The sequence below is a fragment of the Motacilla alba genome, chromosome 2 (genome assembly GCF_015832195.1).
Source record: "Motacilla alba alba isolate MOTALB_02 chromosome 2, Motacilla_alba_V1.0_pri, whole genome shotgun sequence".
Lineage (NCBI taxonomy): Eukaryota > Metazoa > Chordata > Aves > Passeriformes > Motacillidae > Motacilla > Motacilla alba.
In genome coordinates this window covers 95881228-95899089 of record NC_052017.1, presented here as the reverse complement: position 1 = coordinate 95899089, position 17862 = coordinate 95881228, and the positions used below count along the sequence as shown (strand labels likewise).

The following is a 17862-nucleotide window of genomic DNA, read 5'->3' as shown; positions in this document are numbered from 1 at the left end:
TGTTTGGTGGAGGGATGGGACATCAGCCAATAATTACATTTCTAGTAATGACTTAACCCAGCCATAAGCATCACACTTATGGTCAGCTGAATTATACCAAGTCACACATAATTTACAAGCACTGCTAAACAAGTAAACCAAAATCCCCTCTGTCAGCAGAAAATACCTGGTTAAGAAGAAAAGACTAATTACAGGTAGACATGGCCTTGCTATAATTCTTAGAGATGTTATTCACGTTTTGCTTTGAATTAGCTCACTTCTATCTGACTCTGATATAAAACAAAAGCTTTATGTGTTAAGGGGAATTAAAACACCCTGTTACATAGTCCAGAAATATGGCCAGAAAAACAGTTGTGCTCAGACAGCAATGTATTTTTTTTCTCAAACTCTTTCAGCATAGAATACTGAAAAACTTAGAACAATAGTTACATAGTAGAACTTCAAGGGCAGCACAGGCCTGGATAATGGGGAATTTGCCCCAAGCAAAAGATTCAAAGTCTTTAGAAACCAACAGATTTTGATTCAAATATTTTCTACATTGTTGTAATGTAACTAAAATGGATGCACACACCCCATATCCTGAATAAACTGCTACATTAACATAACTGTCACCTCTAATATCAGCAATTGAGAGCTCTTTTTTCAATTGTAGGCATCTTAAAAAAATGCAGCAATTTGAACTGAAATCTTCTTCAAAACCACAACACACTCCTTGCTGTTCTGCATCTAATATGTGTACCACAATTGCCAACATTTTCAGTTTTTGAATCTGAGCATATACTGTGTACACCTGCAATCTTAAAAATTCCACTTCACTCACAGCAAATGCTGATCTCAGTTAAAAATCCCTTTATTAAGAACAATCCAAACTAGAAATTCTAATACTTCACAGTAACAATTTCAATGCATAATTTAAGAAAATTACTCATTTTTCAAATCTTTCCCCCTGTACACTCCTTATTCTGTGTACATACTTTACATAGTAGCATAATTATAATTTCCCATTGGGATTACAGCACAAACAGTTTGAACCAGAAACAGTGCAATTTCTTTGGTTCAAAGAGATGAACTCCTTCCTCAAAGGCTTCATAAATTTCTTCCACAGCAGATCTGCTGCTGCCACAAATCTGTGAATCAGAAGTGCTTTCTTCAAATTTCAGGCTCTCATTGAACAAGCTATTCAATTTCAACATGAGAAGTTGACTGATGACCATTAACAATCAAGAAGCTGCACTATATTCTCTAAGCATTTTACATGGTAGGCATGTAGCTCATTTTCTTCTGGCTGGGGAGAACCTGAAAGGAAAAAAATCCCAGGATTTGAATTTCTAGTTGATTCTTAATACAAAATTACTTTTCCAAAGATTGCATTAAATACCTTGCAAGAATTCATGCCGGTTTATGACCTTAACCTCTGTATTAATGAGTAGCAAATCAAATACTTTTCCTTTATGTTGCAAAGTCTGTTTTGGTTTTACCCTTGGGTATGACAAAGCAGGAAATGTAAAATAACAACTGCCATGTTGAAATATTTCCCCACGTGTACTCAGAATAACAATCTACCATTTTAGCCCAATTATTACTGTTAAGTGATAAAAGCTTTACAAGCACAGACTAGTTGAGACCCCTAATGCAGGAATGTTTTAGTGACAATATTGATGACATATTACACAACTGTAAACTGTAACAATGACAGTTGCATAAAATCTTTTATATTCCTTATTTTGATATGTAATTTTTTATTGAATTAAAAATCAATAGTTCAGTCTGGGACTTCATGTTCTACAGCAGTACATAAATAAATGGGGATTAATGTTATGAGGTGCTACTCTGTAAAAGGCACATATTTCTACCTTGTTGTTTCAACAAGGTAGAAAAGTCTCTGATCCATGGTAGTTCTGCTATAAGGAACAGCACAAACTTATCAATATATTATCAGTACTGAAATGTTCTATTGTTATGTTTAAGAATTGACTTAGTAAAGGCTGAGTTTGAAACAACAGTACATTCACAAAATTAATTAATTTGGGTGATAGCACAGGAAAAATGATGAGATTTTCTATCAAAAATGCACCTCCTCCTTATTAGGATATCAACAATGGTCAATGTAGAGAGAAAGTTTGTGGCAAATATGTTATGCAAATACTATGGAAGCCTTGCATTATAAGCCCCTTAATCAATAAACCTATTTGAGTACATCCATAGAACAATTTAAATTAGTAGGAAAGCTCATTAGCTTAAAAATACATTATCATGTCCTTTCAAGATTAGACTAACTTGATGTGACTAACAACCAATAAGCCCATTATTAGCTACTGAAGCTCCAGATCAGTGTTTGAATTCCATACTCAATGTTCTTCAGCTGAATCTAATGTATTACAGCCATTCAAACAAGAGTTATGTTCAGTTACTTAAGCAAAAATCTGAAGCTTTCAAAATGTCACTAACCCATGCCAGAATATTTTAATGTGGGAACAATGCTCTCATCTGATCCCTTCTCTGTGTGGCTCAACACCCTGAGGCTGAGCACGGTTAGGCAAAGTCATTGCTAAAAGAACAATTTTTCTTATCACTAAATTTAAGATTTCAAGATTCACAGAACTGTACTGTGAAAAGGCTTTTTATTGCAAGCATGATCAGACCTGTGCTTCAAAACTAACCTTGGTGGATACCCAAGGTCTTCACCTAAGGCATTTTTCTCCATCTCTATTTATAAAATGCCTAGCCATAAGCCACATTGCTAATTGTGATTTTAGGGACAAAAGTACCCTTTCAAAAACTTGTGGCACAACAAAAACTTACTGTGATGATATCAAATGAAATGCTTTAATGACAGAAAAATTAAGAATTGGCATTAGGAAGAAGTAAGAACCTACTTTTTTTCACTAAAGAATAAGCTTCATCTATTTTTCTCCTTATGGATGGATTCTTCAAAGTCACTTTTGCCTGTAGCACACACAAACACACAAAACACAATGAGCTTTCTTGCCGACATGATCACACCTTAACAGCAAAGTTAAAAAAATTACAATAATTCATCAGAACATGAGATGTAGGAATTTTTAGAATTAATATAACTCTATCACCATATAGACTGCATTTATATAAGTAGTCACAAATTACAAAGGACAAACTGCTTCTATACCATGTTGTTTAATCTCCCAGCCTCAGCAGCTACACAATCAAAATAAAACAGATTGACTATTGTTAAACTTTATTATTATTTACTTAGAGATTACTGTATTGTTTACAGCATAAAAGTATAACATTACAGTCTTCTCACAGATTTCTTAAATACTAACCTTCTGATAATTGTGTAGCAAAGCCCAAAGTGAAGCTGCTCCTATTCTCTGAACAGCAGGACTGTTACTTTCCAAACAGGCAGAAAGTACTGCAATTGCTTGATCTAATGAGACAAATAAAAAAACATGAAACCAAATGCATCTAGAAAATATAATCAAGAGCAATGTAAATATATTTACATGCCTCAGTAGATTGATGCTTGGAGTATACTTATTTTTATGACAAGTACTGGTATGGCAGAGGAATTACAGAAACTTTATTATCGATTAAATTTCAATATGCTCATAAAATCAGCACAGTACATTGAAAGAATTGTTAAAAACAATATAGCAAAACAAAACCAAGTAATGCTAAGAAGTTAAGCCACCAGTAATAAAACATGAACATTATGTATAGCTAACAGCTATGCTTGGGGACTATGTAAGCTGTGAAACTGTTTTATAACTCCCAGTAGCCACAATTAGAGGCACATTAGGATGGATATTAAGATGTTTCTATTTCCCTTCATACTTATTATGCAGATGATTTGCAACCAATGAGAAATATTTGCCACCCCACTGTAGGTGCCTTAATTTTCTAGCATTGTGCTGTTGCCAAACTCTTCCACTTTGCTTCTTCACTTCACAACAAAAATTCATAGATTATGTAACTAAATAATGTATATTTAATTAAGGCAGTAAATCCACATCTTAGGAAAAAAAAAAGCCTGGACACTATGGAAAACCTGCTGAGAATTTGAAATCAAGACAGAAGCATTCTCTCTGCAATTAAATGAGGGCAAGAAACATGCATTCTACAAACAACCAAGAAAAAAGTTCTGAACATATTGCCACATTGAATATATATGCCATGAAATAACTTTATCATTCTCATAAACATTGTCTGTACATGACAGGACATAAAATAGTTTGTCTCAACATTCATGATTTGCACAAGCTAAGAAAATTTTCTCCAACTGAAAGATAGGAACTTCAGTTATTTCAAACTGACTGATACAAAGAGTCCTTCAACCCTCCCTGAAAAACTAGCTGTTTGAGAAAACTGCAAAAATCCTTTCATTCATAATCTGTTATTACATTCAAATGATCTGCCTAACAATGAATCTTGATTTTCTTTTGAAAACTATTTATTTGTTTGTATTACTGTAATTGTCTCTTTGCCAAAATATGTATTCTGTAATTCTAAAAATTAATTTTTATAAAAATGCTCTCCTAAAATACAACATTGAGTTCTTGGTCAGTAACCCAAACTGCCATGAAAATACAGTCTTCTGGAAGCCATGATATTCTCAGAGAACAACAGTTTGCACACCCTTCAGATACTTACCATTACCTAATATCTTTGGTTTATTAGCTGGACTAAAACATATGTTATGTAGAATAAGAAGTGCTAGATGTTGGCTGCTCTTGTGCTTGTATTTACACATTTCAATGATCTGGTCTAGAAAGCCATTTATCTTCATAACCATCTGTTGTCCATCTTCTCCAAAAGATATGTTCAGTAGCAGCTTTAGCCAGAGAGTAGACACATTACCAGAAGTTTTATTACTTCCTTTTGGCAACGAAAGAGATAAAAAGTTCTGCAGGAAGTTACTCTGTTAGAAGGAAGAAAAATGGTTTTAGAATTTATAGTATTCCATGGCTTGTTTGCTGTTGTTTGACCTTCCAATCTACATACTTGACCAAACACTAGTAGTATTATTAAATTTACACATTAAAGGCAACCCATTATTAATCAAGGATTTTTGAAAAAAAAAATTACATATGAAAAAGAATCTGCTACATGGTTAAAAAGTTAATGTGGTAACATACATTTTCTTCTATAATAATTTATGCAGTGCAGATACATAAAAGTTGATCCAACACAATATACTTCTTTAAAAACTAATTCTCACCACTACATAAGCTTTTTGCTTTGCACTCATTGTTTCTACCCAAAAATAAGCTAGTGACATTTTAAGTGAATCAATGCACTATTGATAATGCATTCTTGATTCCTTACTTATTATTGCATGCTATTAACAAATGTTAAAGGTATCATAGGATGTCTTGAGTTGGAAGTGACCTGGAGCACCACTACACTCTTCACTGACAGCCAGAGGAATGCCCTCTATTTTTGTAAGCTTTGAAGAAAAAGAACTGTGCATTGATACTGACATACACTGTCTCAGGCTTTGCCTGCACTTTAAGGAGATTCTGAGAAGACAAAAATCAATCCCCCTGTTGAAAGAGGGAGGCATTTTAACATATATACAGGCATCTGGTTGAAAGCAAGCAACCCAGCATACAAACTCATTGTGGTTTTCTTCATGTGAATAAAATATTGGTAATTTAATTTTCACAGAGGGAATTGGTTATTCAGCATTGCTTACACTTATGAAAGCAGAGCCCAAGAGAGAGAAGGAAGTACTTTCACACTAGAGTGAAACTTTGCAGAGTCTAAAAACAAAAAAAAACTTCACAGAATACAACAGCTACTACAGAAGATATCTCAAACTCTGTTTCTATCAAAAAGTCTGAGTATTAGCCACTTTGCAATGGTATGACCATGCTTTAGATAATTAGCATCACAAAAAGATCTATTTCTCCCTGCATTTCTAACAGGTAATTAGGTCCAAGAACAGAACATTGTTAATGGAGATCAAAAGAAATTTTTGTAATTAATAAATTACTATAAAAGATGCTAGAAACAAACACACTTTTTGTAATTTCTGCTATTAGCTCATCTTATCATGTCACTACTACAGTTGACTTTCTTCATGGTCTATCTTTTCTCAAGGTTTGAATTTATTTAAATGATCAAAGTTTAAGGGAAACAGATTTTTCAAAGCACATTTCACAAAACAGAGTAAGGATAATTCTATATACAAAATATAGAAAGGAAAAGAGATTACATACATTTGTGTAATAAGAATAGATTTTTATCCAACATCCAATCATTGCTTTTTCCTAAAACTTTTACAAAGGTTATGTTTCCCACAGCATACCTAATGATTTACACAGAGTTTAATTTATTTTTCATCCATGTGCAGTTTGTTCTACTCACTTGCATGATCCACTAGTGATTGCTATCAATATATGTGGGTATTAAAAATGTTACAACCCACTGAAACAGAGAGGTTACAAAAAGCTCTAGCAAAAATTGTCCAGACTATGAATATAACTGAATTCCACTCTGCTCTTAGGGCACAGTAACACAGCTGAGAAGACACAATGGATTTGATTTCCACAGACATATGTCTATATGATCATAGGGCACTCCATATTAAAATATGAGGGTTTATTAAAAAGGAAACTGCATCCATTGCTAAAATACAGGTTAACATTTACTTACCTTCTGAATAATGCCTTTGCAGTCATGAGACAGAGCAAGGTTAGATATTAGACAAAAGACCTCCTGCTGAACTGGGCTGTTATCATTTGACACATGGGAAGCCAATTTCAAGATGTAATGCATTAATGAATTGCCAGCTGCACTTCGTGCAGATGCAAGTGATGATTGTCCACCACTGGCCCAACAAAGTGAAGTACAACCTTAAAGCAATGAAAAATATTAGAAATTGCATATTAGAAATACAGATATGTATTTAAAAGAAAAATCTATAGAAAGAGCAGTGCAACTGCTCAAACATTGAGATGGAATTTTTCAAAGGATTTGTTAGGATCTTTTCTTTGAACCCCATTGAAGTCAATAAGCCATGCTATGAATAGAATTGTGCCTGAAAGTGGCACTTTACTGGAATAGGCATCTACTGTTCTGCTGTTCTAGAATGTAAGAGGTGATTCTGCTGTTAAATAGAAGCCATTGCTCCGTCTCAGAAAGTCTCCTTAAAAATCAGAACATAAACCTAATTATACAATTATTTGGAGGTTGAATCTGAAGAGATCCTCTGAAACTGGCTCAGAAAAAGAGGTCTCTGTATAATTTGAAAGGATTAATATAAGTTTCTTAGAATATTTTTCTGAGAAATATAAGCACTGTCTGCAGCTGTCATTACATTGTACAACACAAGAGCTACAGAGCTACAAGTTTGAATTAACACAGCAGCAGGGAACAGCTATGTTACTGACCCAGTATAGATAAATGCCTTTAGCACAAATACAGATATATGTATTTTTTTTTTAGTGGCACTGGCCATCAGCAACAACAGGTAATTTCTCACATGGCAAAAGTAAATAAAAATGAGACAATGTTTAACTGTGACAAATATTTACATGTATTTCTCTGACTACACTGAGGAGGAGTGGGTAACCAGTTCAGAGTAGATAAATTTGGGACACCTCATAAGCTAGCTATTCTGAACAGAATGAAAAAAAACATGATTGATCAGAGAGCACGTGCTCTTATCAGCAAGGATAATAAAAATGCAGCCTAGAGTCACTTCAGCTTGATTTCTTGCACATGGACAGGACACTATATTTTTATTTTAGACTCTGTAGCTGACTAATATACATCTTTCTTCAGCCCATATTTTAAAAAAATTCGTTATTAAAAAAAGCCTTCGCAAGTTCATTTAGGGTCTGGAGACATTAACTTAAAAAAAGAGTCATATTTTAACCATTAACTATTTTAACAGTTATGGTATCCTGACAGGGAGAAAGGAACAGACACATTTGTGTCTCCTCAAACTACTTGAAAACCATTATCTAGGATTTGCTAAATCTAAATAACCAGGATATGGAAAGTAAAAAATTCATGCTAGAAGAAAGTTTAGGCTTCTAGTAGTGGGAATAATTATCATTGGAAATAAAAGGTTTGCTCAAATGAAGAGGAGATTCCTTATGAAAAATATACAAACGCAAGCTACTGAGTCCAAGGCAAAAATAAATTGAAGAAACTTAATCCAAAATTGTATTTGATTGACTATTTCAAAACCAGAATGTTCTCAATAAGGACTGATGTACAACCCATACAAAGTTCTGATACACTGTTCTCTATTAAAGAATTCCTAGAATAGTACTTCTATAATATACTACTCAGCTTGGCAGGACATTCAGCAAAACCTTCAAACATAATGGTTTGAATTAAATGCTATTTAATCCTTTAGCATAATTGCGCTCTTGCTAAATCCAACAACTTGAACCAGATCTGCACAAGTCTGGAATGTATTAAAATCAAAACTCTTGATGGACTAGTGCTTTTACACTTTCCTCTCACAGTAGCAATAAACATTATTTTCCCTTTATTAAGCTTTTCCGTCTTAATTATTTTGGTAAAAAATTTTGATGTATTCCACCATAGAATGACTTTCATACCTGCAGGATAGTTTGCAGTGTAGACACAAAGCAAATGCAGAGCTATTTGCATTGAGGTATCATCTGCTAAAAACCACGGCCACAGAGAATGCAGAACAGGAACAAGATGAGCTTTGAGTGCTGCCATCTACAACAACATGAGGAAGAATTTCAAATGCAATCAGTCCTCTGAAAATGAAATATAGACTGAGAAAGCCATATTTTTATCTAATGGTTTAAAAGACTGTGCGGAGAACTGACACCATCATTTCAACCACCAATGAATTTACTTCTACACCAGTCAAAACAAGCACATATTTTAATTACTGAAATATGCAAACAAAAGTAAAGATTTATTCATTCCAAGTGTTCTTTTTTAAGAGCTCTCTAAAGTTTTATTCAACTCCTTCTAAAGTAATTATTGGAACTCAAAAAGCATGGAAATACAAGAGTGCAGTTGTACACAGAGCAAATGATAGAAATCTTCAGTTATCAACAGCAACCTCCTTCAATCCTCCAAGCAATTCTTTCTGCAGATCCTGATCAAAAGAAGAAAAACTTTCCACAATAATCTTAGCTGAGATTATGGCACAACCAAGTTATGGGGATTGCAGAAACAATCAGATGCCTTATTCAGCCCCAAGTGTTCTGCATACAAAAAGGATGTTAATACATGCCCTAGAAAAGAGGTACCCCTGGAAAGTCAGGAAATCTTGTAGTTACAACACCACATTTGCTAAAAGTAGCCCAAGTTGTATAAATAGCACAAGTAGCACAATTCCAAGAAAAATTAAACTGTGAAAGTGGAAATAAATGCGTGAATGGTATCAGCAATAAGAAAGAGGAAGAGCAGTGATCAGAAAGAACACAGGAAAAAGTGAAAACAAGTAATGTAGTATTTTTCCCAAGGAAAAAACAAATAGGCAGAATGGAAGTTGAAAAGAAATTGAAAAGAACAGAGAAAAAAACAATAATAAAATTAAAATACTTTCAAGATTTTGAGCAAGAAAAAATATTTTATAATAAATGGATATGAAAAAATTGTGTTTTGGAGGATTTGTACAATTTCATTCATATAAAGAAAAATAAATAGCAAATTATTTTTTAGATTTTGTTTGGTTTTGCTTGCTTTGTTGGGTGGTTTTGGGGTTTTCTTGTCTTTCAGAAAGGCAAAAAAAGTAAGGAAAGGAAATAACTTTCTAAGATCTGAAATGTATCTCTATGTGCCTTTCTGGTGGCCCCACACTTTTCTTCACATCCATTTTTCATGTTGTATGCTTTGAAAATTAGAATTATTACCTTACAAAAAGCAGAAGTGGATATAAAAGGTAACAGCTGTCTGAAACAATTGGGAGTTGGTGTTTCCATATGAACACTAAGTTCCTAATAGATGTGTGAAGTATTCTTAGGAAATGGGAATAATAATGAAATATGAAGTATTTCTTGCCATTAATATCAGACTTAAATTTAGCCAGCTTGAAAATAACTTCAAAGTAGAAAAAAAATTATCTTCATTCAGTAACTAAATGTGCTCATATTACTTCAGTATAAGAATACTTACTTTGCATTCTTCATTTTGAAAGAGGCAGTTTGTAAGGAGCTGCATAGAACACCTTAACTCCTTGATAAGGTTATCCTCCTATCCAGGGAAAAATAATTGAAGATCATCAATGTAAGAATAAATGAATTTTGTACAAGGAGGAAAGATATTTCAAAAGAAGTGCAAATCTAAGGTATCAATGTTTGGGTCACATATGCTCAGCAGTTTTCTTGTGATTTCATGTACAATTCATCTCAGCTGGCTTCAAGCACGTTTACTAAAGACATTTATAACCAGTAACTTATTATCCTTATCTCTCTTTATAACCCACAGAAACTATTTCTAGGGGCACCAATGTGACCAAATTCAGAAATCTGTAAGGTTGAGCTTCATTTCTCTTACGACTAATAAAGACCAGGCGGGAACTTTCTGAATATTTGTTCCATCCTAAAGCACACGTCTAAAACAAGTCAAATGAACCATTGTCTAGAAGCATTTCTTTTTCTTCCTTGGATAAAAACAAGGTTAAATTAGCTCTGTCTTTCAGACCCTGAGATGAGGTCAGTTGGAGCATGGTGCTACTAATGTTAAGGTTGTGCGTTTGACCTCTATACAGACTATTCATTTAAGAACTGGATTTGATGATCCTTGGGAGACTCTTCCAACTCAGAATATTCTGTGATCTCTACAGCAGGTCAGGCCAATCCATCCTTATATTCCCAGGATCTTAATTTCCTATCATTAACTATAAATATAGAAGCTATAAATAACTTCCAACCTGATAAGAATATTACAAAAATAAATACAGACCTTTGGACAGTGAGGTGCTACCCTGCAATTCAAGTTACAAGTGAACAAAAAAAAAAAAAAAAAAAAAAAAAAAAAATCTATCTTCTAGAGCTGTGACACTACAAGGCAGTGATGACTCCTATAAGGGTGACACATTAAACCACTTCTGAAAGATTACCAAATTCCAGCAAGCTTGTTCACCACAGGATACTATTCCTGTCTTATCAAGCATAAAGGAACAAAAATGTAAAATAGGATTCATACTTAATCTCAGAGACAAGGTGAAGAAACAATGCATGCTTATAAATCATAATGTCCTTGTACATCATAAATCATGTATTTGATGACATTTAGAGATGAAGTACTCTGCAGTACAGCCTACTGCAAAAAGGTTAATGAAAGCCAGGTATAGCAGATCAGGAAGAAACATACAAGTCATTATAACAAATAGATTTTATAATTGGTTTGTCTCACCTCTAGTCAAATAAAATGCTAACACTAAGACAAGACTCTTAAGACAAGAATTCTTTCAAGGAATTCTGTATGTATTAATTTAGCTAATAAGTAAAATAGCATTAAAATGCCACAAGCTGCAACTCATATTTAATGTACAAACTTCTAGGAGGTTGAAAAAGTTATGGATTGCATTGATAGCACTGTTTATATTTATTTATTTTAGTATATCTTGCTTTTTACTACAATAATATTTTGACATGAATTTTGCAACCTTGGCTACTTCTAAATACTTTTCATGCTCTTTATTGGCATCGCACTAATTATTGTGAAAGAAAAGGAATATCAAGTAAAACACCTCAGTTGACCTGAGAATGAAGCTAGGTAAAAGACATTTTTTCCCAATAATTAAGAGCCTGAAAAAGGAAAAAAGAAAAGAAGCTGTCATGACTTTCCTCTGAGAGTTGTGCCCTAAGTGGGCAAAGGGGCAGTTTTGTGAATGATCAGCTAAATCCACCAGGAGAGCAATGTCTCAGTGTCCTCCACATGAAACTGTCATGATGTACCGCATGTGATGAACAGCACACTTACATATGATGCAGCAACCTACAGTCTCAGCTCAGAAGGAAATCTGTCACCAAATCTTTTGCAAGTCTTTCAAAGAATTTTCAATTAAACATAAACTGTTTGTCTGAACTTTCTCAGAGGCTCCTTCCCTCCAATTTCATTCAAGTTTTAAATTTCTCCTCAACTGAAAAACTACAAAGAACCAGCTGACTTCGGCCTTACAGGACATATCTAGGGCAGAACACCTTTCAGCCTCCAACACTTGAAAAGGTAAAATTAATGTGTTTAGGAGATCTCAAGAAAAAATATGATAGCCTTCAAATCTCAGGGTCAAAGTCAAATTTTTTTAAGAGTTCATTGTCATAAAACACAATTCCATACTCTCACAAACCAAGGCTAATGTCTGTATCAAAAACTCAGAGAAAAATACTATTTGGCTGAAGAAATGCAGAAATACCCTACAGGAAGGTGTTTTCTGCAATTTCTGATTTATGTGGGAGTGGACAAGATATCAAACCTGACAGCAGAGGTTACTGCCTGTATTTTATTAATTCTCTTAGATGAAAGTGGCAGAGAACAAGCAAATTGCAACAAAAATCTTATGAAACTGTTGTATGATGGCAAGATATAATTTATATCTAAATGTGGTAAAGAAGACTTGGGTGACATGAGAGTCTGGAAGAACTGGAAGGCAGGTTGAAAAAAAAAAGGCTAAATAAATAAACTGTGAATGAAGAGAAACTACTGGAAACGCAGGCAGTGGAAGGACCACAAGTATGAGGTTAAAAAGACTCAAAACTGACAAGAAGTTAAAAAACCAGGGACAGTTGAGTCTGATGACAAGAAACTGAGATGTCCAGACCAAGTTTGAAGGAGAAAAAAAAAATAAAACTGAAAGCCAGATAATAGTAGAGTAAAAAAGCTATGATTTACATGCACAAGCAGAATGGAACTAGTTTTGGGATGGGAGGGAGATTGAATGATGCAAGAATAGACAAAACCAAAATAGTGGTTGAGAGACACTGTTTGAGAGACACTGAAAAAAACAACTTAAGAAAACCAAATAATATTATTGTGGAAACAAGATGTAAAAAATTAGTTGGATTAGATAGGGCCATAAAGTCAAGATTGAAAGTCCAACTAAGTTTGAAAACAATACTCTGATATTGCTATAAGATAAATACAATAAATTACAAACATGACAGATTACAAAAGGATGAGATTTGCATGTGAGGGGATGTCTGAAAGTGAATTTTGAACTCTTAATCAGCCTGCTATTTGCTGCTTTCAGCCAGGATGGACTAGTCGCTAATTCTGATAACTTGGATTAAAATTGGGAAATCCTGAATCCTCCAATTAATGAAAAGACATGAGACAAAACCAGTAACTCAGAGGCTGATCATGTTGTACTTCACATGTAGACTACTAGTTTAGGCAAACAGAAGCTTGGAGTTCTGGAAAGAAAAGTTAGTGGAAAAAAGAAGGATTCCTGAAAAGAGATCGTCCCTCACAGAAAAAAATGGGCCCAAAAAGAAGAATATGAAGATCCTCGTTGGAAGAACAATCTGACAAACGGGAGAAGATCCTGAGGACCAGAGAGAGGCATGGAAAAAAATCACCAGGACATGCCCAGGGGCTTTGATGGTAAAAGTTCTAAAATCATTGAATTTTATAGAAGCTCCAGTATCTGGATCCACTACAAGCTGTCACTTTGTCTCATCTGTGACACATACAAGCAGTATCTGCCTCAAGAAAACAAGCAAACAAACAAACAAAAGAAAGCTGGGAAGTGCCTTATCCTATCAGTGTTCTGGTTTTTATAGCTACCTTTTTTCTCTGTGCTTTCCCAGGCTTTAGGGAATCCAAATTCAGCTGTGCGTGAATGTGCTTCATGTTTTCTACAGAGCTGTCTATCAGGTCAGCTGGAAGACAAAAAACAGTAACATTTATAATTACATTCACAATCAAAAATGTTTCATTAAAAACTGAAGTATCTTTCTGGCAATGATTTTCTTGTTCTTTTCTTGATATCAGGAAGCAACAAATGGTTTCTGAGATTAAGTGCATCTAGCTGAATGCTCTCAAGAAGCAAGAATACATTTGAGTCCTCTTGCAACAAAGTCTCATGAGAGGAATGCCCAAAGGAAGGACTGGTAAGATTGAGAGGGGAAGATGATTTGGGTGGAGGGGATAATAACTCATAACTCTTCAGGATATCTTCAACAATGCTGCTTAGAAGTGTGAAACTTCAAGAGATTAAGGCATCCATTTATTTCACCTAAACTTTACCTAACAACAGCAGATTTGCTGCATCCTTTGTGGGACAAAGCAAAGCAACCATTCAGGTGACTTAAAGGGCAAAATGTTGAGTTAGGCTCTTTTCTTTGGATCTAGTCTTTAAGTCACTATAAGATGATGGAATGACTACATAAGTGGAGAGGGTAAGAGCTACAGATTTCATCTGTCTGGACTGCAGTAAGGATTTTGACACTGTCCTCTACAATATTCTTCCAAATCGGAGAGTTATGTAATTGACAGGTGGACTGGATGGTGGATGAGGAATTGGTTAGATGGTCACACCTAGAGGGTAGCAGTCAATGGATCAATGTCCAGAAGGAGACTGGTGACAAGTGGTGTCCCTCAGGGATCCATATTGAGACCAATACTGTTTAATGTCTTAATCAATAACATAGTGGGATGTGGGAGTGCACCTGCAGCAAATTTGCAGGTGCCACCAAACTAAGCAGTGCAATTGACACACCTGAGGTCTCAGACACCACCCAGAGGGACCTGGACGAGCTCAAGGTCCAGATGGACCTCATGACATTCAACAAGGTCATGTGCAAGGTGCTGCACTTGGGTTGGGACAATCCCAAGTATCAATACAGATTGGGGGATAAAAGGATTGAAAACAGCCTTGCCAAGAAGTAATTAGGGCACTGGCAAATGAAAGGTTGGACATGGTCAGACAATGTGCACTCACAGTCTAGAAGGCCAAGTGCATCACGGGCTGCATCCAAAGCAGAGTGGAGAGCAAGGCAAGGGAGGAGATTCTGCCCCTCTGCTCTGCTCTGGTGAGACCCCACCTGGAACACTGCATCCAGCTGTGGGGTCCTTAGCACAGAAAAGACCTGTTGGAGCGAATGCAGAGGCAGACCACAATAATCCTGAGAGGGATCTAATACATCGATGAGGACAAGGCCAAGAGAGTTGGATTGTTCAGCCTGGAGAAGAGAATGCTCCAGGAAGACCTAATTGCAGCCTTCTACTTAAAAGGAAAAGCTTAAGAAAGATGGGGACAAATGTTTTAGCAGGGCCTGTTTAAGGGGTAGTAACCTGATGAAGTTGAAGCTGTCTCTGATTATTGCAGGAGGGTTAACCTAAATGGCCTCTAAAGGCCCTTTCAAATGCATTCTATGATTCAGTGATAATGGGATAATTCAGGTTGGAAGAGATGGCCTCCAGAGGTCGTATACCCAACCTTCTCCTCAAAGCAGCGCAAGCTCTAAGCAGGCAAGGTTTGCCTCCAGCTTTACCCTGCTGGGTCTTGAAAATGTTTAAAGACAGAGACAGCACACTATGTCTAGCAGTGCTTTACTGCCTTCCTCTACTGCAAATGTTTACTTACAGGTAGTTTGACTCTCATGGTTCAATTTATGCCCATTCTTTCCATCCTCCTATACCATGCACTGCTGTAAGAAACCCATCTCCAACTTCAAAATCTCATAGGTCCTCCCAAAGCCTTCTTTTCTCCAGGTAGAACACAAGTCAGCTCCATCAGCTTCTTCTCCAATGACAAGTGAATAAAACCACTCTGATGGCCCTCTGGGGAACCAGTTTGTTGACTTTTGTTGTACTGGGCCAAAACTAGATGCGCTACTCTAGATTTAGTCTAACAAGTGGTAAGTAGAGGAAATAAAATTTTCCCCTTGACCTAATGGCTGTGTTCCTGCTAAAACAGCCCAGGATGCTGTTAGTCTTCTCACATTCAGTTTGCTGCCTACCCAGCCATTTTTCCAGCTCTCCAGTCAGCCTCTACTGCTGTAAGGGCTTGTAACTTTTGAGGTGCAAGACTTTGCATTTTTAACTTAAAGTAGCCCTTAAGAGCTGAACAGGTGATGCTACAGCTACAGGTATCTCTAGAACACTGCTTTGAGCCCCAGAAGCTGTCTTCCTTTTTTCTAAGGTCTGTGTTGCACAACAGCAAGGATGACTTAATGACTGCTCTAACACAGAATGATGCACTTCCTGCAGTGGAAGTGCCTTCACAGGAAGCTGGAACTTAGATGATCTAGTAAGTCATCAACAGAAGAAGAAGCCTGACTGAAGTAAGGGCTGAGTACAGAACAAATACACTGGGAAAGAGCAGAAAGGGTAAGACCTGAAGTTGAGTTTTCTACCACTACAGGGATCAGACACTGCGCAGATCTGTCTAAGCTATCAGTGTCAGTGTAGTGGAGGTTACAGAGTGGAAAAAAACAGAGATCTAAGTTACAGGAAAGCACCCAAGACAAAGTGCACTTGGACAGATCAAAAGGTGTAAAACACATGATGCATGAGAAATGCAAATTCACCACTCTCCCATGCTCTAGAGGACACAAGAAGCCTATGATTAGAAGCTGGTTTACTACTGTGAAGGGAAGAAAGTCCTACTTAAATTGCAAAATGGGACCAAAGAAACAGGGAAGAACAAAGCTGAGAAAAAGAAGTCTCCTCTTGTCCAGGTACAGCCAGAACTAAAAACACAAGGCATACTTTCACCTACACAAGTATTGGAAGATATTGCCAGTGAAAAATCTCCAGTTTCTAATGGATAAATATACCATTAGTAGTAAAAAGCTAACAGGTCTCTTCTTACTCCAACACAGACCTGTGACTTCACCACAGGGTTTTAAAGTGGCTATAACATAATATTTCATCACAGCTGAAAACTTTAATTATTAATAGGATTTCTTAGTGAAAATTGAAAAAAATCCTTCCACTGAAACCTAGGTCTTCTGCTTTGAAAAAAAAAATTACAATCTAAAGGTAATATGTAAAACACCTGCAAGCATTTGATTCACATATAATTTAACATACATTTTGAAATGCTCACCTTCCAAAGCATATTTCTGAGCATTTTTACTGACAGCTAACAGAGACAACAGTGCATTTGTAGCAACTTCTTTCAGCACATCCTTTGAAGATTTTCTTTCACAAACCTACAAAAATGCAATTTCATTACTGAAATGAAGAAGTGACCATATTAAAATAATATTCACAGCTATAAATAGATTGTCAGAGTCTATATTTTCATTTGGATGATTTATCACTATATTCCTATATAGAGTTCTCCCTCTCTATATTCATGTTTATAGTCAGCCTGCATTGAAGTGTTTCAGGGTTTTTTTCAACTAATTTTTTTTAAATTCAAATCTTTCTTCTTTTTCTCCTAAGCCCACTCCTCTTATTCTTTTCTAAACATTCTACTTTTCTAAGGCTCAGATTCCAAATCCTAGTATTCCATTATTTTCCTAATATTCAGGAATAGGCTTGGTATTGCAGACAACTCACTGACATGCCTTTAATGCAATCTCACTTTTCTGCTACACAAGGATGATGAAGAGATTATATACAGTGAAATTCCTTAAAAAAATCACTCAGAATTATTTTAGATACTCTTACTAACCAGTGGAAAATGGTAGCTTGTGTTAGTTTTGTGAGGCCTTGGTGAGCATCACATTTCTAATAACCTAAGTATAATCTCTGTGTTTTCAAAGGAATATTTATTTGGAGTCAAACAACAAGACAGTTGAAAGACAAGGAGCAGTCTGTGCTTCCTATATTACCCACTAGAGAATTTTGTCTATCTAGCAATTTTCCCTAAAACACCATGCCAGTTCTGACATCCAAGATAATAGAAAACATCATCCATTGCAATTAGAAAAATATAGGAAAATAAGAACAGTTGCTGGATCATAGCAAAGAGAAAAACAT

At 35.5% G+C, this 17862-nt stretch overlaps 1 protein-coding gene across 4 annotated transcripts in view; it reads right to left on the bottom strand.

Annotated features, from left to right (window-relative positions):
- Positions 1-150: 150 nt before the first annotated feature.
- The window catches only part of RTTN (rotatin), a 79247-nt gene continuing 61535 nt past the window's right edge, over positions 151-17862 (bottom strand). For all 4 annotated transcript variants that reach the window (XM_038128498.1, XM_038128500.1, XM_038128502.1 and 1 more), the window contains 9 exons: positions 16982-17087; positions 13714-13808; positions 10099-10176; positions 8559-8685; positions 6637-6836; positions 4630-4897; positions 3303-3406; positions 2877-2946; positions 151-1296 (listed from right to left, as the gene is read on the bottom strand). In XM_038128498.1, coding sequence (XP_037984426.1) covers positions 1214-1296; positions 2877-2946; positions 3303-3406; positions 4630-4897; positions 6637-6836; positions 8559-8685; positions 10099-10176; positions 13714-13808; positions 16982-17087 — 1131 coding nt within the window. In that variant the 3' untranslated portion in view covers positions 151-1213. The remainder of the gene's footprint in view (positions 1297-2876; positions 2947-3302; positions 3407-4629; positions 4898-6636; positions 6837-8558; positions 8686-10098; positions 10177-13713; positions 13809-16981; positions 17088-17862) is intronic.